General features: G+C 29.5%; 1 protein-coding gene and 1 long non-coding RNA gene across 6 annotated transcripts; one reads left to right on the top strand and one right to left on the bottom strand.

Annotated features, from left to right (window-relative positions):
- The first annotated feature begins 849 nt into the window (after positions 1 to 849).
- Positions 850 to 27,085, top strand: sky (GTPase-activating protein skywalker). Of its 5 annotated transcripts, none has more exons than XM_029316408.2 (12): positions 850 to 1,332; positions 10,274 to 10,732; positions 11,107 to 11,295; positions 12,087 to 12,211; positions 12,434 to 12,580; positions 13,374 to 13,508; positions 13,933 to 14,151; positions 16,319 to 16,348; positions 17,952 to 18,038; positions 19,667 to 19,825; positions 20,240 to 20,469; positions 20,775 to 27,085. In XM_029316408.2, the coding sequence occupies exons 2-12, from the start codon at positions 10,375 to 10,377 to the stop codon at positions 20,914 to 20,916; spliced, it is 1,821 nt and encodes a 606-aa protein (XP_029172241.1). In that variant the 5' UTR covers positions 850 to 1,332; positions 10,274 to 10,374; the 3' UTR covers positions 20,917 to 27,085. The 5 variants fall into 5 exon arrangements, with proteins under 5 accessions (XP_029172241.1, XP_029172240.1, XP_029172242.1 ...); XM_029316407.2 differs by having other exon boundaries at positions 850 to 1,374; XM_029316409.2 differs by lacking the exon at positions 16,319 to 16,348 and having other exon boundaries at positions 850 to 1,374.
- On the bottom strand, positions 4,993 to 8,577 carry LOC146720024 (uncharacterized). Its single transcript, XR_014926243.1, has 2 exons — positions 8,379 to 8,577; positions 4,993 to 5,488 (listed from the first exon to the last, which is right to left on the bottom strand). It is a non-coding gene; the product is annotated as an uncharacterized LOC146720024 (long non-coding RNA).
- Positions 27,086 to 27,626: the final 541 nt, after the last annotated feature.

Raw genomic sequence — 27,626 nt, 5'->3', positions numbered from 1 at the left:
TTGACTATAATCTTAATTATGTATAATGATAAAAGCACGAAATGGCGGGAAAGCAAGAGGTTACGCATGCGTATCAATCCAAGCACTTTTAGGGCGGATTCACACTGCATGCGATAGCGAACGTGCGATTCAATATCCAATAGAAGACCTTGTTTTCTAGTAATTTTTATTTGTAATCTCAGGATCTAGAAATGGAAGGTTCTTATTAAAAGAGAGAGAGAGTGTGTTGTGTGTGTGAGTATAGTTGTTATAGATCACGTAAGATCACAGATTAATAGACAGATAGCCAAAGGCCTGCCTAAAGCACAGATTAATAAACAGATTGCCAAAGGCCTGCCTAAAAAAAAGACTGCCATCTTTGTGCGATAGACTTTGCCCCTGGTTCGAGTCCGTGCTAAATTTCGTAGACTTGACCAAAAGACTGCCCCTGTCGCCGGTCTCTCCTTCATCCAGACTTTTGGCGATCTGTCTATTAATCTGTGGTAAGATAAAGTAATCAATTTTTAAACTATGTAGATAACTCAAGCACACGCTTTGCGCACGCCAAAGAAACTTTTTCTTCGAAAGGGTACATAATTTTAATTTGCTGAATTTCAATTATGTACATAACTTTAATTCTCGAATTTCTATTATATACATAATTTTAATTCGATGAATTTTTCACGAAGAGAGGTGCTATGCTATATTTGATTGGTTGAACGAGGTTTTAAGACGATCTTAAATATAAGAACGGATTATGAATACCGCCTTAAGTATCTATATATATTCATCTTTCTTAGTTCGAGCGTGCGCCGCGAGGGCGCTTGCCGCGCTGTCAGCTGTCAGTGGCAGCGCCGTCAGCTGTCACTCTAGTATGCGCGCAGTCCTGTGGACGTACTTCACCGCGATCGTACGTGAGATCGAGCTGTGTTCGCTGCGTCGTCGGGTCGTCGTGATTCTCGCAGAGCGAAATATTACAGTGCGTGAGATACACCCGACGAGAGATTCTCGGAGAGCGAGACAGAGTCTCGCAGGCGAGTGTGCGTGCAGGATATTATCTCCCGATCGGGGGAGGAGTGTGTAAGTGCGTGGAGGGATCGCGATATCAGTGTGCGGTCGCGCGTTACATATAGAGGTGGTGAAGTTAGCCGCGGACGTGTGGCGACGATCATCGACGGTGGCGGTGGCGGCGACGTCGTCGTTTTGACAGTCTGTCGTGGCACGGGCGGGCGCACCTGGGTCGCATCCCGTTGCCGGCGAGCCGTCGTTTCGTCCCGTATCCATCGTGCTTGCATGCCACGCTCGGACGCGAGAATTGGAGCTCCCTGCTGGCGTTTCGCGGGGCTTGTCGAGGTAGGCCACTTCGCCGATACCGTGCACGTTCCTAGATTGGCGGTAAGTTATCCTCAGCGCCTTCTTTTTCGATTATATATCGCGGGCTTAACGCTTATCGCGATTAATCAAATTGTCAGAATTATCTGGCTAATCTTAATATTAATATACTCTCTTTCGCGCTTTACTTTGCTTTTAACCTACTTATTTCTCTGCAGATTCGAAGCGCGGTGAATGTGTGTATATATACAGGCATCTCGGGGTAAAAGAAAGAAAGACGAGGGGGGCAAAGTGCGACTGAAACACGAATGATTTCACATTATAGTCTGTACTATAAGAGGGAGAGAGAGATGTAGAGCAAGAGAGAAAGACGAAGGATCTCTCAGTTAAACATTTGCCGAAGTTAATTGATCTGTTTGTTTTTACTCGCAGTTTTCGTACTCTGCATTTTTCATGCGAGTTTGGATCGCTTCGAGAACGATTAAAATGACGTAATAGTTCTGCTAAATGCATTATCAGACGTGAACGTAATAATTTTTCTTTAACTCACGATTAGTCGACATTTTATTATATTGTCACAGGAGATATATATTGGTTTTTTTTTCTACATTTTTATATTTATGATTTCTTTTGTGCTTAAAAGGCATGCATTTTTATATACTAGTTTTCAGACTGTGCATGGAATTGCATTTTCTTTCCTGCTTTGAAATAAGTGTTGTCTATTCTTTTCAGTCACACTTTCTACTCTTGTTTTTTTTCTTTCAAAATAGCAGTACCCTAATATATCTAAGGCTTTAGGTATTCATTTATCTTTCTGCATGTTCCTATGTTTTTATATTTGAACAACTATGCAAGAGACATCTCACTGTGAAGGGAGATTTTTTTTTTATGAAAGAAAATAGACCATAAAAGAACTTTCTTTTCAAACTGAATTATAAGCAACGACGAGTCGAAAAGAAATTTGCGAAGCATCGAACACTCAATATTAACAGAAAATTATAATAATTTTAATTCTTTCCCTTTATAACATATATAAAAAATTCTTGGCGAATAACTGGATCATAAATTCTTCGAATCTCTGTGCTGAATTTTTTGCATTCAAAATAAAATCAAGATATATTCCCTCGTGGTTGTTTATTTGAAAACATGCGTTTTACACTTTTTGCATACAGAATGCAATTAGTGATAGATGACCTCTAACAGCTGTTTCTGTGGTTGGGAACAGCTGTTTTTCTGTAAACACGATTTCTTTTGCGGTGCTCTCCCACTATATCTTTATACCACATGACCACGTAAAGTTAGATACGCTATGACGTTTTTCACGTGTTTCTCATTCCGAGTTGAAAAGAAAATGCCGAACAATGGAATGGAATCTCTCGGACGCGATGAATCAAATTTTGACTGCGTATCCTAAAGTACGATATTTACAAAGGGCTTTTCTAAACTTACAATGACTTTTTCTTCCTTTATTTCTTCAGATTTTTTTCCTTTGAAGAAAAAAACTATAGAACAAATTATATAGGATAATTTATTACATGTTTTTATATAGGAGACAAGTATAATTCTGTCGGGGTATTTTATAGTAAAAAGAAAAGAAATGAAAGAAACATAGATATTGTAAAAAATACAAAAAGAACTTAATAACGATTGTAGAATTTAATTAATCGATTAATTATTAAAAAATTACAGACACACACATACACATACACATCTTTCGGATCGATTGATCTTTTAGGTCAAGTTATTCGCAAGTAGAAGTGACGTTCGAGTAATAAAAAAGAGAGCGTAGGAGGAAAAGAGAGGAAAGGGATGTTCAGGCACCCTGTGCGAACTTCGATCGTGCCTTTTAGATGATCTGCGCAGCTCCGCCCTGCGCGATTTTCTGATATAGAAGCGTTTCGGCGCGGGGGAGGCGAGAGAAACGTTCTCCATTTAATCCCAGAATCCACACCGAGATGATTGTCAATTAACATCGGCGCAATTTCGCACGCGTATCCAGAAAATTGTACTATCCGCGTGAAAAATTGAGTTTTTTTTTCTACGAATTTTTCGGAACGCACCCGATATTTAACTAAAGAATTATTCGTTTTGTAAAGACTGTCTCATTTTGACGCTGAAAAAAATATCTTGATGCGAGACTTGCGTTTATTTATCTTGATTCGGTAGCGTATAGATTTTTCTTCGATATTTTTTCGAGGAATTAAAATCGGAGATTTTCGAGACGAAAATATTATTTTACGAAAACATTTACTTATTACGATAACACCCTGCTCAACGATAGTCGAGCCAGTGTCGTTAAATCACGATGATTACGGCATTGGTCTTTATTGCTCGGAAGTAGGCAGTTTTCATTTCAGGGACTTTCGTTTATATATATATAGGTACAACGAGATCTAGAGAGGAACGATACTAGGGCTGCTGATTTAGCATTGACGAGTCGTTTTACGCTCTTGATGTTTGGTAATAGCCATTTAACACTTTCAGATGCAGGTTGCGAGAGAAATTACGCGTCGCGATTTTCCCAGATGAATTCCTCTCGAATGCTCTCGAAATTCCTTCTCATTCGAGGTGGAGAGATTTAAAAAAAAATACGCGGCAAAAAATTCATCACGATCTTGAAATTCAAAATTAATTTTATTTTGTTTGGCGTGTTATATCCGTTAAGTAGATTTATTGTGGATAAAGGAAAGTCACACTATGTATATCACATGTTATGAATGACACACATGTGATCTATTTATATAATATATAAATATATTTAAAGTTCCTTTTGATAGGAAAATATTCGCGTAAAAGGAAAATGAAATATTGAAGTTTAGCAGAATTTTAACACATCGTAATTTTTAGAATATAATTAAAGCGAAAATCTTGATTTTATTAGTGAATGCATAAATATATCAATGTGCTGCATAGTGTAATTTATTATCAGGTACGTTAAAATTGAATGCACGAATACTTTTATTGCTTCCAACAAGACGAACGATCTTAAATACATCGCTAGAAAAACAAGAAGATGGTAGTTATATAATATTGTTAATAGGCTTATTATATACCAACACAGTCACCACACATTAATCCAGCTGAGGATCTTTGGCTTGAGTTGGATTTCGTTTCGCATTTGTTGGATATATACTTCGAATATATCCCGAGCAACTTTATTGTTCTATTATAGATAAAAAATAACCTTGAGCATTTTGCGCGCCGTTTCTTTAATAATCTTATAAAGAAATGTAAATTTTATTGATACTCGGATTGAAGTCTGATTACTCGCAATGGATTTAATCAATTCGTGCGATCTCGTAAGCGATTTCATGTACAAAACCACGTGTATTAAAATGGTGCATTCACAAGGACACTTTGATTCTTTTCATTCTTTGCACGTATAAAGCAATTGAGCCATGCAAATTAATTATATGTAAGCGAAAAGAAATATTACTCAAGTATTACAGAGAATGCCAAGTTTTTATACCATTAATTTGCATCAATTGTGAATTATAGAATTTATTATTATATTAATTATTTATTATAGAATTAATGATATCGATGCGATCGCTAAAACAGTTCGATTCTACATGAAAAAATATTGGAGAATGTAACTTTAGTTCTTCTAATAAACAAAAAAGATAGAAAGAGAGGAGGGGAAGAGGGATTAATTTAAAAATTCTTTGCATATTTTCTGAATTCTTTAGCACCAACAATTTTTATTATACTCAACGCAATTTTTAAACATCTCTTTAATTTTGCAAAAATCCCGAGAAGATTAATAACATTTTGTGGAGTTCACGCGCAATGTGACCCTTGAAGAATTAAGCGCGAATTGCGTGTGGCACTTTATTGTTAACAGAGCCCAGGCTCCGGTTACGTTAACGCTCGTCGATGAATTATTCAGCGTGCACAAATCCACGGAGAAGAATAGTAATTCTCGCGAAATTGTCAGAAGTCAAGGTCAAAAACGTCGAGAAGCGCGCGCGATTTGGCACTTGTGAAATTTCTCGACAGCCCAAACCGAATCCCCGACCGCTTGGATTTCGCACGCTGAAATTACGCGGCATTGCGTAATCGTGCGCGAGGATCGTCCGCGGTAGCACGTTACCGCTCGTTGTTTATCGTTTGGTTCACCCGATGCTCTTTCATGATGTATAGTGGCAGAGAAGACCGTGATATATTCCTATACACGCTGAAACAAAAATTATTAAATTAATAAATATTTATTTCAATGCTGCTTAAATGATTTTTATTGGAAACAAATATTTATTTATTTTGAGAAGTATTTTCTTACATCAAATAAATATTATTAGTTTCAAATAAATGATTTATGAAGGAGTATCGAATATAAATATTTATAAGAATTCAAATACATTTTTTTGTGCAAGAACATTCTTTTTATTCATACTTTTTAAAACTCTTTTTTATCATATATTTCTTGTTTATATTTTTTCCAAATACTGCTCATTAATTTTATGTAAATGACTCCTTTTCTCTATATATTTATGTGATGGGTCTAAAAAAAGACTGACGCGGGAAAGTTTTGCGAAATAATTTTTTTAAGCTGCTGTTTTACAAATTTTTATATTCTAATAATTCTCAGAATTTATATGTGCACATTATATACGAGATAAAAGTAAATTTTCGAATATATTTTCCAGTATCTATATCCATTGATTTTTACCTAACATAAGTGCAATGTACATAGAACCATGTCCTCCCGATATTGTCCACTTTACTTTTAATCACTTCCCCTTTTATTTTATATACTCTCCCACTACTTTATACATTTTCATTCTACTATCGCGGTCACGTGGGAAATGCGAAATAGTGGGAGAACAACGGAGAGCAGCGTAAGAGGAAGTGGTTAAGAGTAAAGTGGATGACATTAGTGAGTTCTCGGCACACATTCTTTTCATAGTTGAAACACACTCTGGCACTATCTATCTCTTGTTGGGGACCACGTGTACCTGTTTGTGTGTCCTCACTGTTCTATTTTATTCTCGTTATGTCAATGCTTTTTTTCCATATATCCTCAATCATATTTTTCTAAAATTTTAAATTAAAAAAAATCGAGAACTCAGGCGTGCACTGAAGAAAAATGTAAGAAAAATTGCGAGACTTCGTCTACGAAACTTTTTGAGATACAAATCATTGATTTTTGATCGTTTTTTTTTCCAAGAAGTACGCATTATAGTTTCATGTATTTTTTCTTCACAAAGCTTAGACGGCGATGTAATCACCGTGGAAAGAAACGCAAACTTAATGCATACCATTTTGCTTTGCGTATTTAACAATGCAATGCGTGCGCGCGTTTACTTTTGCCTCCGCCTTTGATGCGATGTATTTATACTATCAAGTGGTTCGAGCGCTCTGAACTTGCAATAATATTTATCTATGGCAGAGCAACTGCTCGCAAAAGTCTCCATATATTCTATATATACAAGGTGTCCTAAAATTCTTACTTTTTCTCAACCGCACAGACTATCTTTCTTAATTTTTTTTCTTAAAGAGGATTCAACGCGAAATTACTTTGCAATCTTCGCAATTCAATCGATCTTATCCCCCGTACTTTGGCTATTTAAATGAAAGAAATGAAAAGGAAAAGAGAAAATCAGAATAGTTGCATTATAAGCTGCTTTGATATATCTGACATATCATTTCATAATACATTAATTAAATATTTTATATTATATAATATATAAAAGATACGATTAATGTTCTGAGATAATTAAAAATATTACAAAGTTTTGTCTGCAGAATTTCTTTGTGAATATCATCGTATATCTCATGAATAGCACATGGTGTGTTGATAAGCACTGAATGCATGTTCGTGGCAGAGATAACACGCTCTTTTTATTAATAACCGTTAAGTACACTAAGATTATAGCCACTCGTGCTTTTGCATCTGGCTGTTTTATTATTAGCGACAGCTCTTTCTCGCGTTAATTATATGCCAATATTATATATTCATTGTCTCCGTTTGCCGTGTCTGATGACAGGTCAATGTCTGACGGAAGCTTTTTTTTAAACATAATGATCCAGTCACATTTCCTAATACGAAATGATTACAAATCTCATTAATGTTATTATTTTATTTCATAATTACTAAAATACGATTAAAATAATGTAAAGTACAGTTTAAAATAAATATATATGAATATATATACCCATTTTTTAATAGAGAATATTAAACTAGAGAATATTAAACTAGAGAATATTAAGATTTTTTTATTTCTATAAGCTTGTTACAAATTTTTTCGATTCGAAATTTCTAATACTTGAAGTCTTAGTTTTTTTTTGCACATTTAAAAGTTTTCACGTTATCACTAATTTTCAACAGTCATTGCGACGTTTATAAATTTTAATTTGTATACTCTTTAAGTAAATCACGTTTAAAGGTAAAAAAAACTTTCAAATTAAAAAAATAGATATCTCTCGACTCTCTTTAAATTTAAATGGCTTATATTTACCCTACTGAGAAAATAATTCCAAGTATCTCATCGCGTTGTTCCTGAAAGAATTGCAATAAATTTTACGAATGCAGTTTATTTTTGTAGCACTAATTCTTTAATAACCGATAATGAGATAATTACGTAATTTTGATATCTAAAATATCTCTATAAATATTCTTACATCATGACTCAGAGTTTTATCTGACACTTTGACAGATGTATATATACATATGGCACATATACAAAACTAACTTAAACATAAGAGACTAACAATTAAATAACATACATTAAATTATACTTATATTAAAAATTAAATAATTATATATTATACATATACTAAATCAATATAAAAAAACTTTTAAATTGAAAAAATAGATATTTCTACCCTCTTTAAATGACATATTTACACTGTTAGGAACATAAAGAAGTTTGAAATGTGTCTAACAAATGCGCAGAGCTGTACATGTATGAATATTTAAATTGCGATGATATGTTTCACACAACATATGGAAATGTCAAGCGAATATGAATTTAGTTAAAATGTTAAGTCATACGTTTGACAAGCAGTGTACTCGCGCAAATTACTCACGCGGTAAAAAAAGCGAGCACGTGGTGCGGCTTACTTACTGTATACATATTCGTCGGACTTGTTTACGCTGGCATCCTTACAACGAGACAATTGATTTTGGTCGTAAAATGAGTTGCGCGAGAGAGTGCGAACACGACGCCAGGAGAAGAAGGGTGTTGCTGCAACGCGATAGCAACAGATGTGCACAGTAAGCGGTTAAAGCGTTATCTCGGAACTCGTGCAAATTTACGAGCTTTAGGCGATGTTGCAATCGGATGCATTATTATTCAGTCCTATTTAGCTGTATTGCGTAATTGCCGCGGAAGGGAAGAATTTACAATCTGAACGAACAATTTCTCTCAAACCACATTCTTGAATTCTACGGTGACACCGCATCCGTCCTTTATTTTAAAAGACAGTCCTTTATTTCACGTGGCTGTCCTTTATAAATTTATTCATTTTTCCAAAACTCAATTTTGTCCTTTATTTTTTATTTAGCGTTTTAATAATGTTGTACACTGAAAAAAATATTGAATTCAAATAAATATTTATTTCAATACTGCCTAACAAGTCATTTATTTGAAACTCTTAATATTGATTTGATATGAAAAATATTTGTTTGATATAAGAAAATCCTTTTCAAAATAAATAAATATTTGTTTCGAATAAATAATTTATTAGGCAGTATTGAAATAAATATTTATTAATTTAACAATTTTTTCAATGTACATTAACATGAGAATTTGAGAAACGAAAACAACGGAATCTCTTACCTGGAATTTATTTAAGAAATCAAGGATTTGTTTGAACATAGTCGAATCAGTTTCAAACTATATAAAGAATAATATGTACATTTCTGATAGTCACAGAATTCTTTTTTTTTTTTGCTCGTTGATTTCTTTTGGTCGCAAATTGATTTGTGGAAACATATTGGAACAAAGGCCTAAAATTTTCAGGTTTGTTCTTTATCTTCTCTTAGAAAATATAGTCACCGTAATTATATCTGGAAATGTACACATTATCTCTCTGAGCAGTTCAAACTTGAATTTTAGATAAAATAGCAAACTAAAATTAGGTAACTATTATGAGAAGACAACAAACGAAATGATTATTTATTTGTAACGCGAATTAAGATAGATAATATTTCCTTTTACAAATGTAAAAAAGTAAAATATGTTACTCTGACTTGTGCTAATTAAGTGAATATTTTTTTCTATCTCATTGTCAGATAGCTCTGTTTTGAATGCATATAATATTTTTCTCCTGTCTCGTATGTTTATAGTCAAGTGACAAATATGAAGTACAATAAAAAGAAAGGAAGAATATAAAAATATAGAATAAAAGATACAGAAATTTGGCTGTATATTTTATGTCACAAATGAAATATTTTATTCTCTTATAGTTATGATGAAATAAATGTTTACTTCATCATAAGACAAATTTTTCGTTTATTAGAAGTTAGCGAGTTATCTCTTCAATGTAATAACCGAATTCAAGCTTTATTTAATATTTCATTTACTAAAAGTTAAAATAGTCAATCTCATAAAAATGCCATTCTATTTCGCTCACTCGATCTTATTTCATTTTTACCTAGACAAATTATTGGCAAGATTTTAAACAGCTCCTGAAAAATAAAATTTTAGAAAATAAAATACTTCTATTAGAAAATAGCGACCAGTATTGTAGTAAATGTATTGTAGCTCTTGGAGACTTTCACAAATCGTTGAAATCTTTTTCTCGATATATGTATAAAAAATCTCCGAGAGCTACAATAATTTATTTTTTTATTTTTTCACCCATCTTTAAGAGACTATAACTCGGAAGCAAAACATTTTTAGACCCATATTTATATAGGAACTTTTTTTCCTATTTTGACTCTTAGAATACACCCTTAAAATCTCTGACATCATTTTAGAAACGCCCTGTATACTTCATATGGATTTTTCTCTTCCAGATGAAAATTGAAACGTCCCAGGACCTGACGTAGATAGCAGGTGGGTGCGTGAAAATCGCCGGAGCGGCCGCCATGAGAAAATTCGCTGCCGTAGTTAAGCGATGTTAGTGACTGCCTCCCCGATGGACAATCCTTCGAACACATTGTCGGTGCTCGAGGAGGAGGCGGCGAACATCGACGACGCGTTCCCGCCACACGTCGATACCAGCAACATTGTCATACAACCGGAGTCGCCTACCAACAAGAAGCAAGTCTTGAAGACCTTTGCCGACGTAAACGCGCTGCTACAAGCCAACAGAAAGCGGGAAGCAAAGCTGATCATACGGGAAAACGGCTGGCCGCTCAACAACGGTATCAGGGCGCAACTCTGGCCGGCGCTCTGCAATCAACATTCACATGGCAAGAACATGCTTGACGGATTCTACTGGGACATGGTGAATCAAGTCTTTGGAACAACAGGTTGGCAGATACGCTAGAAGCTTTTTTTTCCTTCGACTCATATTTTTTTCACATTTATTGACGTGTTTATACTGTCTATCGTAAAGGAACAAATGAATATTATATATTATATTATACATATAATAACATTTTTGATACATAGAAACATTTATAAAAATATTATTGAATTTCTACAACATAATTATTGATAGACATACTGACATTTGAAACACGAAAGCTTCAAATAGTAAAGATTCCAGATTTTTCAGCAGAATAGTATTTAATATTTTTCTGTTTTTTTTTTTTTTTTTTTTTTTAATTTTTAACTGTACCTTCTTGCTCTGTAAGAGGTTCTTAGACATTTATATAACGTTTAAAATAATTTGTCTGTGCAGAATTACCAGAAAAGTCAATCATGCTACCACCGTTCGTCGATAGTACACATTGTTTATCTTACAATTTAACGATAAAGGGCAGAAACGTTGCGGACAGAATCGTATCAGTCTTAGGATACGCTTGTCCTGACATCACGTACAGCCCATCCCTTTATCCATTAACTGCACTTCTCTTGCATTTCGTGCCAGGTGAGTTAAAACTAATTGTAAGTTGTGCTGTAAGTCAATAATAACTTGACACATTAAAGCAGTTACATAAGAATGTAATTATTTCTCGCTTTACTAACAAAATATCGCGAATTTGTGGCCAAAAGGAAATTACGGTAAAAAGCGAGAAATAATATATATTTTCTTTTTTTTCGGTAAGGGAAAATCGACTCAAAATTGGCCAATGAAGTCGCAGTTGAAAGAAAATGCTTAGTGAGGGCAATCTGTATATACAAAGTGAGTCATGCAGTTTGAACAGGTCATATTTTTTTATAATTGACGATAAAAAATACAGTAAAGATTTAATAATGTTTAACTTCGACTTAATTTTTTCAATCTTGAAAGTTTTTCCCGAGAAAATATAAGAGTCGCGAAAAATTTGTATTCTATATTTTTGATTTATATTTATGCGAAGATTCGTTTTTCTTGCGCATACACATACACAAAACACGTATGAACATACATATAGTATGTATATTGCGATACATTTGTATACATTTGTACACAGAAAGATATGCAATGTACTCATGAATCGATACTATTAGTTACTAATTGCAATTACTTATAAGAACTTTTGTCAGTTGCATATGTAATTTACAATATTAACTTTTAATTGAAAATCATTAATAGATTAATTGCGATTTTACGCATCTTATAATGCAATGTATTGAGACTGAAAATATAAGTAGTAAATTAATCATTTATTTAAATGATAATAAAAGATTATTACTAATAAACTGCTATTTATATTATTTTTGGCATATTATTTTTAGAGGAGGAATGTTATCACTGTATGGCCACTTTGGTAGCAGCCAAAGAGAAAATGTTCATCACGCAAACTAAACTCCTTTACGAAGTCACGTGGAAAACGGTAGAACAGATTACTAAAAAACACGTTGTAAGTAAAAATCAATTCTTCAAGTTAAAGTTACAAATAGTAATACTTATTCCTAATTAGTTTATTTCTATCTCTTTCTTCTTTCTTATATATATTTTCTTTATATAATAAATTATTATATAAAATTATATTATTATATAAATATTACATTGATTATTGATTATATAAATTATAGTTATTAATAAATATAATATACATATAATGATAATTCATCATTTTAAGAAATCAGCTGCTGTACATTTAACGAGGCATTGTTCCGGCTCAAGAGCGGAAAGAATCTACATGGATTGGATCTGGTGGATTCTTCAACTTCTTCCATTTCAACATCTAGTCAGGGTTATGGACTGTTTTCTTCATGAAGGCATTAAGGTTTATATATTTTTCATCTTTAATTTTTTATTCTCACTCTCTCTTTTTCCCTCTGTATTAACAGGCACTAAAGTTTTTGATATATATATATCAAAGATCTACTTATATAATAATTTGTCATATTCAAAGAATTCCGAGAACTAATTTGAACTATTCGAATCAACGGAAAATTCCGTTAACATTAATTCTGACTGTATTCAAGTCAAAACTAGTCAAAGAACTGCTTGACGTGAGACCGTTCATCTAACATACGTATGAAGTATGAGAAAAATTGGCGTTCCTCCAACTGATAGATAAAGATGAACCGCATGTTATATGTATTCTGTGCAATGCACTTATATTCTAGGAATAGTACAAATGTTAAATTCGCGCGTGATGATTGATTTGATGCCAGCTGAAAGTTGTTTGCGGACATTTTTGTGCTCTGTATATCAGATTGTGCATAAAATTGTTCTTTTCGGATAGATATCCGATCATTGTATAGTACATTAAAAAATTGCGACATTTTGTTTTACAAGATTTGAAATGCACAGAATGTGGATATTAGTAGTTCTATGATACTATAGCACACATAATGAATAATTTGTGCGATAGCTGCAATATTTATCTCATTTTTTATATGCTTATTATTATTAATTGTAGGTATCATTTCAGTAATAATCATAAGCAAAAATTATTTTTTTATGTACAGAAATATACTTTTTAAATACGAGCATTAAATTATTATAAAGAATGTAATTGCCGTAGTATATAATTATCATAAAAATAATCGTAATTAAATTTTTATTTTCAGGTCTTCTATCGGGTTGCTATGGCTATAGTTTTATTATTCTATAAGCACTCTTCACCGCAGAGTTCAGAATGGATGAATGAGATTTCGAGGAATGGTATAGACGCTGCTCTATCTAAGTTTTGTAGACAAATACCAGTAAGTAATAAAATATGTATTGTGTTTGTCAATAGTTTCATCTATCATCTAATTTGACATACTTGTATTTTCAACATTTCAATTTCTTTTAATATTTTTTCCTGTTTTTACACATGGATCACAGTCTATAAAACCACCTTGATAAAAGAATCTTTTTCTGGATATTAGCCTCTTTATATTTTAATAGATATTTAGTTCGAAACAATAGATTTCTTCTTATCTTTTAAAAAATATTTTATTTAAATATACAAATAGGAAAATATAAACCATATTTTTGTCCTTTTATATTAGGTACAAATTTACTTACTGCATAATATTTGTTGCATTATTTTTTTATAAAGAAATATTTATTTTCTGTTACACTTTATAATGTTGCAAAATCTTAATTTTCAAGAATGCTAACAATTGTATTATCAATTTTCAGGTGACGCCTGCCAAGTTTTTGCGCACCGCCTTTGGGATTCGCGGACTCAGCTCAGCATACATATCACGGGTCTTTCTACGCACGGAAATGGCTCTCAAAAGTAAGAGTGTCCTGACGGGATCCCGATCTTTGGCCAGATCGCGCTCGACAGACAATCTGCCTACCAGTCAATCCCAAGTCAACATTCAGATGATGTCACACACACTCACAATACGAGAAGTATGTTGTTCATCTATCTATCCCGTTTTACTAACTTTTTGTATTTAGCTGAATTTATTAATGACATTTTGCTTATATATATATTAGCATTTTCATTGATTAGAATACTTGGAATTTTAATATCATATATTTAGATTGTCCCAAAATGACCAAATATCTTTTTTGTGAATTCTTTGGCCGACTTTTCCCAGAATATTTTTTCCAAGAAAAATTAACCCCCAGAACACTTATAATTTGCAAATATTTATTAACTAAAGAACGAGAAAAATGATTTGATAGGCAGGATAGTGATATAAACGTGATCATTAAGATACTTAGAAAAATGTTTTTGCAAATATTTATTAATTATATACTAATAAAAGAATAGGTTTTTTTACTTTGATAGGTAGTATTATTACTTTGATATAAATGCGATTAATCGCTAACATAGGAAAATGGTATTAATAAAAAATAATTTTTACAAATAATAATTTTCAGCATGTTTTTGTGGATGTAATACACACACATCGTGCACAAAATTTTTGTATTTAATTTTTATTATATTGGATATTCTGAAGAGATGTGTATAGAATTCTGTTAGTGGAATTTTTAATATATCTTTTTATAATTGTTAGATATTAAATTGATTATGCATTTATTTAATAGTTAACATTTAAATCAAAACTTTACAGAAAACAACTACTAAAAATTAATTGATAGATACAATTTTATTTTATCTTTTTATCTTATTTAGACTTTTTTATTTATTCTTTTATTTAATTCCTTTTATTTAAAAGAATGACTTGAACAAGTCTAAGTTCTAAATTGCGTGTTTAAATCAGTGTTAATGTATTTACAATATGATATATATTATAAAAGATTTAATATAAATTCAATATAAAACAAGCAATTATCTCATTTTTTAACAAATTAATATTAAAATTTAAATAATAACTTAAAATTAAACTGCAATATTTCCTATAAAAATATTAATTCCACAAAAACAGAACTTTATTGTAAGCATCTGAAACCTATAATTTGTATGCACGAGTGTAATTTTAATTGACGAAACTTTTACAGATAGCAAATATGAAGTTTTTATAATTTTATATGGTATGCAATGTTTTATTATCCCGGTATTAATTAACCAACCCATTTTATTTCTTAAAAAGAAATGGAGATATATAACAAATAAAACTTATATTTAATAGTTTGTGTGAATTGATCTATTGTAAGTATAATAATAATCTATAAAAATTGCTCATACTGTGAAAGAAAAAGGCAACTTTATTCAAAAAATTATAGTATATTGCTGTTTAATAAAAAATATAGTTATGTATTTCAAGTATCGGTACAAATTTGATCTAACAGAATTTATTTAAGAATCATATTTTTATCCGGGTTTTTAAATGTTTTTTATGATTTCAGATAATTAATGACAGATTATTTTTTGCGCAAATGATTTTTTTATAATTCACGATCAAGTTTAAATGCTATCAGTAATTAATTGTTATAAAACGCTATTATCTAATCAAAATATTTGATATTCCAAAAATTAATATGAATATTTTTAATAATGAAAGAGAAAAATAAAGATACTCAATATAGATTTATAAATCGGTGTTACATTTTTATAATAGAGCTCAGTTTAAACGATTAAATATAAATTTTATTTTTTATAATCTATCTCCTTCAATTTAAGAAATGATAAAAAGTCTTTTATGCTTGGTTGCTCTATATAATTCCTCTTACTTTGTAACAATGATTGAAACAGCTATAATTCGTTGAGTTCGAATTTCGATGTTACAGGTATGCGAGAAAAGACTTTATGGCGATTATCGCGTTTCATTTGCTCACGCATAAACGTAAGAATCATTATCATGTGCATGCCTATGATGTCCAAATCTCAACTCGACGAAATTTCAGAATGCTACAATAAATCATGATACCACCAAAAAGCAGATAATTTCTCATGAAAAAAAAAACAAGTACAAGATATTGATTTTTCCTGATTTTGAATTTTTTTTACATGAGAAAAATTGTTTGTTTAACTCGATTGTATCATAATTTATTAGATCATCCTGTATACTGGTTTCAATCTCCGCTTTGTACAGTCCAGCGTGTTAAAGTAGACTCTTGTAGGGTTTGTTGAACCTCTGAATCTCTCAATGATTCCATTTGTTTTCAGAAAGAATGTGAAGACACGTACAAAGACAGGGTATTGTATAATTATCTTTTTGGGAAATGTGTTGTCAATTTCATTGTGCTCTGCCCTTATCCTTTCCTCTATTATACTCTGAGATATTATTTATATTACACTCATATTGTCTATTCACTCATTGCCATACATTTGTCGTGCCAGCTTTGTCGCTGTTATTACTTATTTATTCGCAATGATTCCTCTAATACGTCTCCTTATCGCGATTCAACAGTAACCAACATAATCTCGCAATGTCTACTGCAACGCATAATGTGAAACTCTCGCTGGCTTTTCGATGTGGCTCCACGTGTATCGATGAGAGTTGCGAGTTGAAAGTATAATATGAATATAAAAAAATCAGGATCTTAAATGATTTTTTAATCGAGCCTTGCTTAGCGAGCGTTTAATATCAATTTCATTTCCCTCTCTGTGTGACCTATTACAAATTCACAATTCTATTTTTTAAATGTAACTCTATTGTATCAATGCAGGTATTTTATTAGCTTTATAGAGGATGCTTTTCGTAGATATAACTCTATTCACATACATCGTATTTGTCATTCGACAAACATCTAAATCATATTCTTTGTATTTTATTACACATTTCTTTGTATATTGTAGCCCATGAATTCACAATTCTATTAATAGAATTAAAAGCGGAACACATAGATGAGAAAATATCATATTTCTAATTTTTAGGTACACATAAATTGTATAACAAAAATTACAATTTTTTTGATAGTTTCGTTGAGGAAAGGATCCCCAAAATTTATCATAGAAGCCAATGTGATTAAAAATGTTGGTTTTACCTCCATATTCTCTCTTATATAGTTAACAATATTTTTTGTGTAGAAAAGGAATTTAGAACTGGTGATAATGATAGATACGTCTTCATTGTAGATACTGAAATGTTATTTTTTACTCTGTTAGGAGATTATGAGTTTCTTCTGGTATTTCAAAAGATTTTGCACTGACCTCAAATTTTTTATGTTCTAAAACTATGTTGAAACTAGAGGGAATGATTTTTATACATATAACAATTGATCAAGGTTTATGCACACACACAACACACACACACACCCACTCACTCACACACACACACACACACAAGTTATCTATTAATCCAATCTCTATTCATCGAAATAGCCTTTTTAATACATTTCATAAAAATGTATTCTACCAAAAACAAATTAGAGCATGCCAAATGATTCTATTTTGATGTATAGTGTATAGTAGCAAGAAAAAAGAATTTATATAATTTTTCGCTAATATAATTTTTATATGAATCTAACAGTAATGTAGCAAAATTAGGAGCCCTATACTATCATCTTATCTATCTAAAGACAACAGGATTGTTAATATTAAATTCACGAAAATGTATTATTCGTAATGAGTGAAAGAAGGAAATTTGCACACCTTGCCTTCTTTGTTTTAATTTACACGATGAAAAAAATATCCATTCCCCACGGAATATTCGTGCGGTAGGTACATGCAAATTACCGTTTGCACCGGTACCATTAACGCGCTGAGCACTGTACATCGATGTAACTGATGTGTTTGTGCTGTCTTGTGTTGTGCTGCCTTCACTGGAATGATGGATTAAATGATACCGGGTATATAGGGTGCGCACAGTCCTGGACCACGCGCCCTGTCAATGGGTGTTTACCCCATACAAAGTATATGCTCCCAGATCCTAGATTTGCCTGATGTAAGTATTCTCATACTCGGCCGTCCTTTCATTGATCGAATTGAAATTCGAAAGCTCCGTCGAGTAGCATAGGTCTTTAGATCTTTGGGCTTGTATTGTCGTTATTATACATGCAATTGTCAAGAAATGTATATTGTACATATGCAGTGCGTTTTTCAGAACGTCATTGAAATACTTTGTACAATAATCTTTGCGACATCATTTTTTTGAGATAGAGAATGTAATCAGAAGATTTATTTTACGCGTTAAAAAGTCTTGAAAGATATAAACAGAGGCATATCATTTGAAATAAAAATGTGATTGATAATAATAGATAAATAATTTTTAAAATTAAATATTTCCCTGTATTGGAGAAAAAAAGAGAGTTTTTAAAGAGGAAAATTGAATAAAAAAAGAAACAGAATGGCAGCTAAAAAGAATGCATTTATCATCGCTAGCGCAAAAATCCATGTTGACGTCTCGTTAACATCCATCTATATTTTTATCTCTAACCGAGTGATGCTGTGCCCTGACTGTGTTGCATGACGAATGACATTATGCACTGATTTTGCAAAAGGATACAGATGTTTATTTTCGCCAGCATATCATATCTGTTGTATCATTACATGTTTTGATAACATCCTACATGCGAACTATAAAGACATTTTATTATTAGAATTAGTATTTATAAGAAAAATATTTGCGAATAATATATACATATAAATAGGAAACGTACTAATTATTTTCTTATTTTGTATATATACTTTTTATAGAGAATATGTGTGCGTATGTGTAAATATATAGAGATATGTATGCATATGTGTAGGGCATTATACAAAAACAATTTAATCAAAGTATTGATATCAGAATAATTTAGCATAAATTAATTCATTACGAAGTTTAAGCGCTGATATGCATAATAAATTACGAATTGATACACAAAACTGCTACTATGTCAATTGTAAGCAATTGACATGTAAAAAATAAGATAGCAAATGTTATATTATTTTTATAAAAAAAATTATATATATATATAGTGTATATATATATAGTCGAGTTCTTTTTCGCGACATGTATGCGTAAGAAGAATTAAGATATTTTTTGAAAATATCTATATTTCTCAATTAGATTACACGTGTTATAAGTATGTTTACATCTCACAGTCAAATCTTTCATGATTATACCATCTATAAAATGGATAATTGCCAACAAATAAATTTTGATATTTTTTTGCTTTTTTATCATTTTATTATGGAAAAATACAGTAAAGGGATAAGTGCTAAAAAGCAAAAAAAAATGATAGAGATTTTCTCAAAAAATATCTTTAACTCAATCATATATATTGTATTTTTGTATCTTTCACTGATTCTTATATATTTATATTATATCTTATACGACTACGTTCAACAAACAATGAATTTTATTATCATTGAAAACAAATAAATCAATATCTTTATTAACATATCAGTTACTGTATTTTTCCGTAAAACAATAATCATTTTATTTTAATGTCACAATCGAGCGCATGTTTTACCGTGATTTAGTTTGCTCTTCTTATTAGCCGTTAAAAACTAATGTTTGCACAATTATAAAAATTGATCTTTTACTTTCTATGTCCGATTAATTATTTGAATTTGTTTATTTACCAGTTATTTACCTTATGGTCGTGGCTACCGCTGAGAATCACGATGTACCAGCCTATTTTGTTGTACACGACCGAGGAACATGGATGCTCCTTAACGACGTTCTATGTGCGAGTTGAGCAACACGAGCCCACCCTCCTTATGATAAAAACCTGTAACAACGAGGTAAAAGAATATTTTTACTGCTCAATGAGTATTTATTTACTTTTTCTCTCATTATATTTCTCTCACTTATATCCCAAAATATATAGATAATAATTCTCCTTCGAAAGAAAATTTAATTGCACTATTATATTTTCTCTCCTAAACCAAATTGTGTATAAACTTTTTCTTATTTTATATAGTTTATAAAATAATTTTTACTGTATATTCTAAGATAGATGAATGTATATGTTTGTTATGTACACTTATTGTAATAATATTTTGATTTTTACTTGTATAAATAAATAAATTGAATTATATATAAAACATATTTTGATAATTAAATTAATAATAATAATTTAATTAGATATTTTATTATATATAGAGATCTTAAAAATTAACATTTTATTTTATTAATTTTTAAATAATGCTTTTTAGGTATTTGGAGCTTACTGTTCCACAAGATGGTGCGAGCGTAATTTGAAGGATGATAAAGGACAAAGACAAGCGTACTTTGGTACTGGCGAAACATTCCTGTTCAGTTTGTATCCTGAGCGAGCCAAGTATCCTTGGGTAGGCATGGATTCATCACACAACGACTCCAGAGTACATCACTCGGCCGAACTATTTATGGCCGCAGATTCGAAAATGATAACTATCGGTGGCGGGTGAGCTATAATATAAAATAATTTACTGCACGATAATAAAATCATTGATAAGACTGTCGTAATATTCAATACGTAAATATATATTTAAATAAAATAAAATAAATTGCGATGAACGTATAAATTATTTAGGAATTAAAATTGTTTTGTAACTAATAGATTTAAAACTAATTTATAGAGAAAAAAATATTTAAAAAAATTCTATTTATAAAATATTATATTCCTGTCTCATTAATTAAAATTATTGATTTAGAGTAAATTATTATAACATACTATTTCAGTATAATCATTTTGTTTCTGATCCTCAGAGATGGTCAGGCGATCTGGATGGATGAAAACATAAGATTCGGCAAGACAGATCGATGTTCAACCTTCAACAATCCACCTCTCTGTGCCAGTGGTGACTTCGAGATCAGAGTGTTGGAAGTGTATGGTTTTGCGGGTGCCTAAAGAGGGGGAACAAACAGCGGTGTATTAGTTTGTTTATTCCCTACTGCCATTTAACGACTCTCTTTCTACATATGCATACTAAACGTACTGTGTTATGTGTCATAAATGTGTCTCTGCGTATCGCCCTCTCTAGGAAACCAGCATGCAAACTACGCACAATGTAGAATTTATTCCAATGCAGAAGGACAAAAGTATATATTTGGTTGTATATAGACATATACACACAATCTGCATTTTCTTTCTTTTTTTTTTCATTTTCATTTTCAGATTATTAGATAGTACAAGTACATTAATTTGATATTAAAATTTGAAAAGAATATTAGTACATGTGTATATATTTATACAGAAAATTTAAGTACAGAAAGAAAGATGAAAGTATAAACAATTTTATATATATATATAATATATATATATATATATGTTATGGAAGAAAAAAATTTGATTGTTCTACATTAATAATGTAATATCAAATGTATCATATTCATGTGTATCTACAACCATCCAGATTTTTTGTATACATCTGATCTATAGTATATTCTTATGTATTAAATGTAGAAATGTTTCAAAAAAATTTTTACGGTTTTTTTTTCTAAACAAAACTATTTAATCTTAAAAATAATTTCCGTCAAATATGATTTCTGAAATGATCACCTGATATCCTTATCAAATTAAATTTTACTAGATTTAGCTTCTGTATATATATATATATATATATATATATATTTAATCGAACAATTAAAAAAAATGGTCCTATTTATAGAAAACAAAAATATTACAATTTTTCGCATATATGATAGAGAAAAGTATGAAAGTGAAAACTGATTAAATCTTAATCTTATTTAGAGATCTTATAATAAGAGTCTGAATGTAAAATAGCAACCTGATTGATCCGCATTTTTCGTCAATTCGCGTCAGTTTCTGCAATATCTATTATCAAATATAATAAATTAGTATTTCAAAAAATATCTTTTAAATCTCTTAGAAATATTTTCATAATATAAAACTACCGCACATCCAATTATTGTTATTTGTACACAGTATAAATAAGATAAATAAGATTTTAAAGTTAAATAGTATTACTGCAGAATGAGATAACACATATTTCTCTTTCTCTCTGTCTCTCTCACAGAATTTTGACGAAAAATATCGGACCTTTGTAGTGTTGTTATTGTATTACCAAACTTTTATTATAATTTCTCCATTTTATTAAGCATAAAGTGACATCTATACCTATAAATTGTTAATTTAAAATTATTGTATAATTTATTAAAACTGAAATGATAAAATACAAAAATTATAATAATTATAATTTACTAAAATATGAACTGGATATAATATTTGTTTAAATACCACATATAAATGTAATAGGTGTACATTTATTCACATTTTTTGTTAATTCTAATATAATGAAGCTGACAAAGCAATTAATAATTAAATAAAGCAATATAAGTTATATGTAGATAATGTAGAAATGTATGCTTGAAGTTCTAATTAAGAATACATAATAATATTGAAATGATATATAAAACAAATATCATGTTTTTTATATGCGATCAAAGCAGATATCTTTGTCCTTCTGGAATGGATAAATTTCACAGTGTACATCGAGAGATAACGTTCTGCCAAGTGACAACTCCTTGCGACAATTATTGTCAACTATACATCTTCCGACTATTATTGGTGGCAATAATTGATTAACATCGAGTAATTATTGAGACCCATATATAATCTTTAATAATATACAGATAACGAAGAATTTTCAGAGCAATTATTCGTCAACGATATAATTATCAAGAGTATTGTCGATAGTAATCAATTGATAAATATTATCACTTATAGATTCATAAAACAAGTATATTTTATGGGTTTATAAGTACTTATGGTTATAAGATAATTAGAACTATATTTCGAACGCGGGTAGAGCTTATTATGCCAATTATTGTCGGCAATGTAGTTGCAAAGTGTTGCAGGCAATAATTTTGTATATGGGTTAATCTCCATATACATACGATAAATAAAAAGGTATGTTTATATGAATAAAGTATTGTATTTCTTTTTTCTAAACATACTTTGGCATATCGAGAGAGACGTACCTACGATATTGCTTATATAAAAAAGTAGTATAGCTTATGAATATCGAGACGAGAAAAGTAAGTCTAGATTTTGGCGTTTCCTCTGCCTCTCTTGAGATTATTTTTTTTGTCATCTTCATTTTTCAAATAAAATTAATGATCATTCGTTTAATTTTGCATGCACATTTACACGCCTCGGCGGCGGGTGACTTATACATTTTTGTATGTAAATTTGGATTATGTGATATGGGAATATTCGTCCTATCTTATGATCCACTTTTTTAATCATATGGATATCTTAAATACTATTCCGTTGTTTGAAATGATAGAAATGACGTTACATGTTTGAACGAAGAACATGCAATGATGAACAAAAGAAATATTTTTGGGATAATTTTATGCAAAAAAAAATAGTTTAAATTTTCTCCAATGTTTGTAGAGTTTTAATTATCTTAAAATTGTAGTAATTAATACCAGTCAAAGAAAAGAAGCAAAGACAATAATTTCATGTAATTATATATAAAAGTCATACATATATGAAAATGTAGATTTTCAAATAGTTCATTAGTTTTTGAATAATATTATACAAAGAAGAATAATATATGTACTTCATCTAATATGCTATAAAGAAAAATAATGTGTGATGTATTGGAATATTTTACAACGTATTTTTAATATAAAAAATTGTCTAAAAAATAGAGAGGAAACAGAGAAATATTTTTTATCTGTTATATAAACATAAAGTATGACAAACCATCAGGTGTTCTTGTAATGACGGATTCTTTGAAACATTTTAAGACGAATATCCTCATATGAGAATATAGAGGCTATAATTTTTAAATAGGAAACGATTAAATTCATAAAACTAAACTTTAAACATTTTTAATGTTTTGCATGTTTTTTTAAATAAATTTATAACGTAATGACTAATACTCTCTGTAATATATTTAATAATCTATGTAAATTTATTTTTTTTGTAATGTAAATTAATTTTATGTTATTACATACAATTTTTATGTCAGAAATCCTACGACACATATCTCACGCAATTGAAGTTTTCAGCATCGATATATCGACGGCATCAATTTAATATAAATATAGATATATGAATTTCATTTATAATCATTTTTCAACACTATTTCGTCAATAATATATCCTGAAAGTAGTTCGCATAGTTTTGTAGCTTTATTAAATAAGAATATCTATATATGTATATATATATGTATTTCTAATTTGTGATATCAAACGTGTGAACATAATTCATTTATAATTAATCTCGATGTATCGCACATCATAAGTAGTCGAAAATTTTATCTACAAATCTACGATATCAATTTTAGAGAGTTTGCCCGTCGTCGAAATATCGGTCTCTCTGTCTCGTAACAAAACGAAATATACATGTTAGTTGCTGATATTTTAGCTGCGAATCGAGCTTCGACAATAAACTACGTTGAAGGCCATAGAGTCTCGATGCGAATTTCGCGACTTTATTAGTGTTGTACATATGTAAGGAACACATTGATCCGTTTACACAAATACTTAATATTCACTGGACCAGGAATTATTGTTATATATGTATACATATAACAATATCTGTTGTTATATATATACTGTTATGTATAATTGCCCTGTGTATATATACGTATATATATAATAAGTATATAAATAATACATATATGCATGTGTGTATTGTCTCGCAGGTTATTTCGCTGCGTTTTATTGTTAATTTCATCGATTAATGTTCGTGTACATGCACGTCCCTATTGTAATAATTATATTATTTATCTTTTACTGTTGTTATACGTAGCTTTAACGAAGTTGTTGGAAGTGGAAGAGTCCAGATTTTGTTCATAAAATTACAAAACACACACATACACACACATTAGTGAATCTGTTAATATGTATGTAGATTCTATATACAGGATGGACCATAAGTATATTAAACTGTGTTAAGAATTATATGGAATGATGAGATATTATATGCCGATTCGAACGAAAGATAATTCTTTATTTATATAAGCATCGAAAAGTGTTTGCATGTTAATGATGATTACCGGGAATGTTTATTAGTTATTTAACGTTGAATATAATACGCGATGTTTCAAGAAAAAGGTGCAACATTTGATGAAATAGACTTTTAAGCTCAATGTTAGGTTGATCTTACAATTTGTGTAAATAAAATAAAAATTTATATGTACAACTGTTGAATAATTGGAGATATGAGAATACAATGATTTAAGTGTGTGAAAAATTCAATAATCCAAAATAATCTTCAATTAAAAGAAATTATAAATAAAATTTTCAGAATTTAGTTAATTAATATTTATCCTTTTAAGTGGAACGATAAATTTTATTGTAATATTTTGATTAATAATGAAAAGATTGCTTAAATAGTAAGTCATTTTACATTGGTAATAGACAACTTCTAGTTTTCAGTGAGATTATTTTTATTTTCAAATTATTTAAATAATATGTAATAAAAATATAAATAATAATGTTCTACAAATTATTTATATTCTCACAAAAATTTAAATTTATTAAAATTATTAACGTTAAAATTATTAAGCTTTTTTATATAAAATACTAATATATATTTCTTTTCCCTATCAAATTTTCTAAAGGTAAAGATTACATTAAAGATATTAACTCTTAATTCGCAATATTATTTTTTCGATTTTTTGATTTATATTTAAAAAAATGTCAATGTAATATATTATATATTGATGCTTAAACAATAGTGCGTGTTTTTTTATAACGCCAATATACTTGTATAGAATTCAACAAATCTTTATAAGATTATTATAAATGTATCGTGTGAATACAAAAATATTATACATCATTACGTGATTTAAAAAATTGAAATTCTATATTATAATATTTACCTATAAAACACATTATTTGTTTTATATTTTAAATTATGTATGATATATATTTTTCATAGAAATAATATATGCTTATACAAATATATATATTTATCCTATATAAATCAAAAAATATTTGTTTTTATAAAAATTATATTTTTTGATATATAGAATTAATTTTTTTTAATTTTTTGTTGTATATACATATATGTATACATACACATACATAAGTATATAAAACAAATATTTTCCTATACAGAATATATTTATTATTCATTTATATATCTAACATTTAAAAAATGCAATTAATAATACCGAATATATTCTTTTGTCAATGTTTAATTACTGTAACAGATAGATATGTATATGCAAAAAGTCTAACTGTTTATAGCATATACATTCAACGAAAAAAAACTAAAATAATTGAGTTAAAGATTAATCAAAAAACATCTCGACATATTCATTATCTCATCATCATGACAGAAATTTTCTCCATAATAAATATTTTTTTTATACAAACAAAAATATATTTAATGTAAAATAATTTAAAATGCAGTATTATCTCTAAAGTAAAAAAAAAAAGTTTTTTAAAATACATATTTTAAGAAAAGATAGTATTGAAAAGACAAAAATAGAATGAACAAAATTAAGATATTGTGAATGAAGAATTAATGTCTTTTTTTCTGGAGCTCTTTAAAAATTTTCCGAAAAAACATAAGACAGATGTAATAAATTTTTTGTTAAATTAATAAATTATATATATATTTAAAGTTTTTTAAGAATTTTTCCGTCATTTCAAATGTTAAATCAACGAATTAACAATCAATCAATTAAATAAATTCGAGATGGATTGCAACAAATAAGATAATAAAATTCGAACAATATAATAAAATCAATTATAATTATTTCAAAACTGCGTCTATTGTTTTTCTATACATAAGATCGATAGATGTTGCTCAAAAGAAATGTGGCATAAAAATATCAAAGAAATTATTCAACAAAAATTTTTTAATAGAAAGATTATTTGTCTATGAGCTTATGGTGCATCCTGTAAAATGTCGTTTATATATATTGTATATATCTGTTAAGAGCTATAAATGAAATAAAATTATCGCCGTTCCTAAAGAACACAAAATGTAGACAAGACTTGTATCATCGAATAATCGATGACCAATATCTTATTTGATGTTATACGATATTAAAGAGAAACATAACTAAAGTAAAAACAGAATGATATTGCGATGTATCTTTCTTTGTTGGATATCTTTTTTAATCTCTCTTAATTACTAATGCGAAATAAGTTCTTTTATTTTTCTTTATAAAAAATGTTTAAAGAAAATGAAGACATTTAATTACATTTATTACACTTGCGATATTTATCTATGTTAATAATACAGAAGATGAAATAGAGAAAAAATTTATCTATGTATAGTATAGATAAATGTTTTCATTGTGATTTATATCAAATATAAATGCTCTGAACAGTATCAAAACAAACACAAAAAAGTTACTTATATTCCATATTAAAGAATTTTCATCTTCTTAATGATAATGTAAAAAAAATGCAAAACACTTTTTATTGTGATATCAAGATAAAAAAATATGGTAGAAGTTATGGTTTGCTAATGTACTCATTATCATTATATTTGTTGATCATATATAATAATAATTTACAGAACATATTTAATAATATACAGAATAATCAGAAGAATATAATCAAGCTAAAAACGGCAGTAATTAAAATTCCAAGAATATTAAATTTGAAAATTTGAACTGT

This window comes from Nylanderia fulva, unplaced genomic scaffold, assembly GCF_048542155.1.
Source record: "Nylanderia fulva isolate GAGA-0341 unplaced genomic scaffold, ASM4854215v1 Scaffold8, whole genome shotgun sequence".
NCBI lineage: Eukaryota > Metazoa > Arthropoda > Insecta > Hymenoptera > Formicidae > Nylanderia > Nylanderia fulva.
This window is presented reverse-complemented; position numbering and strand designations above follow the sequence as displayed.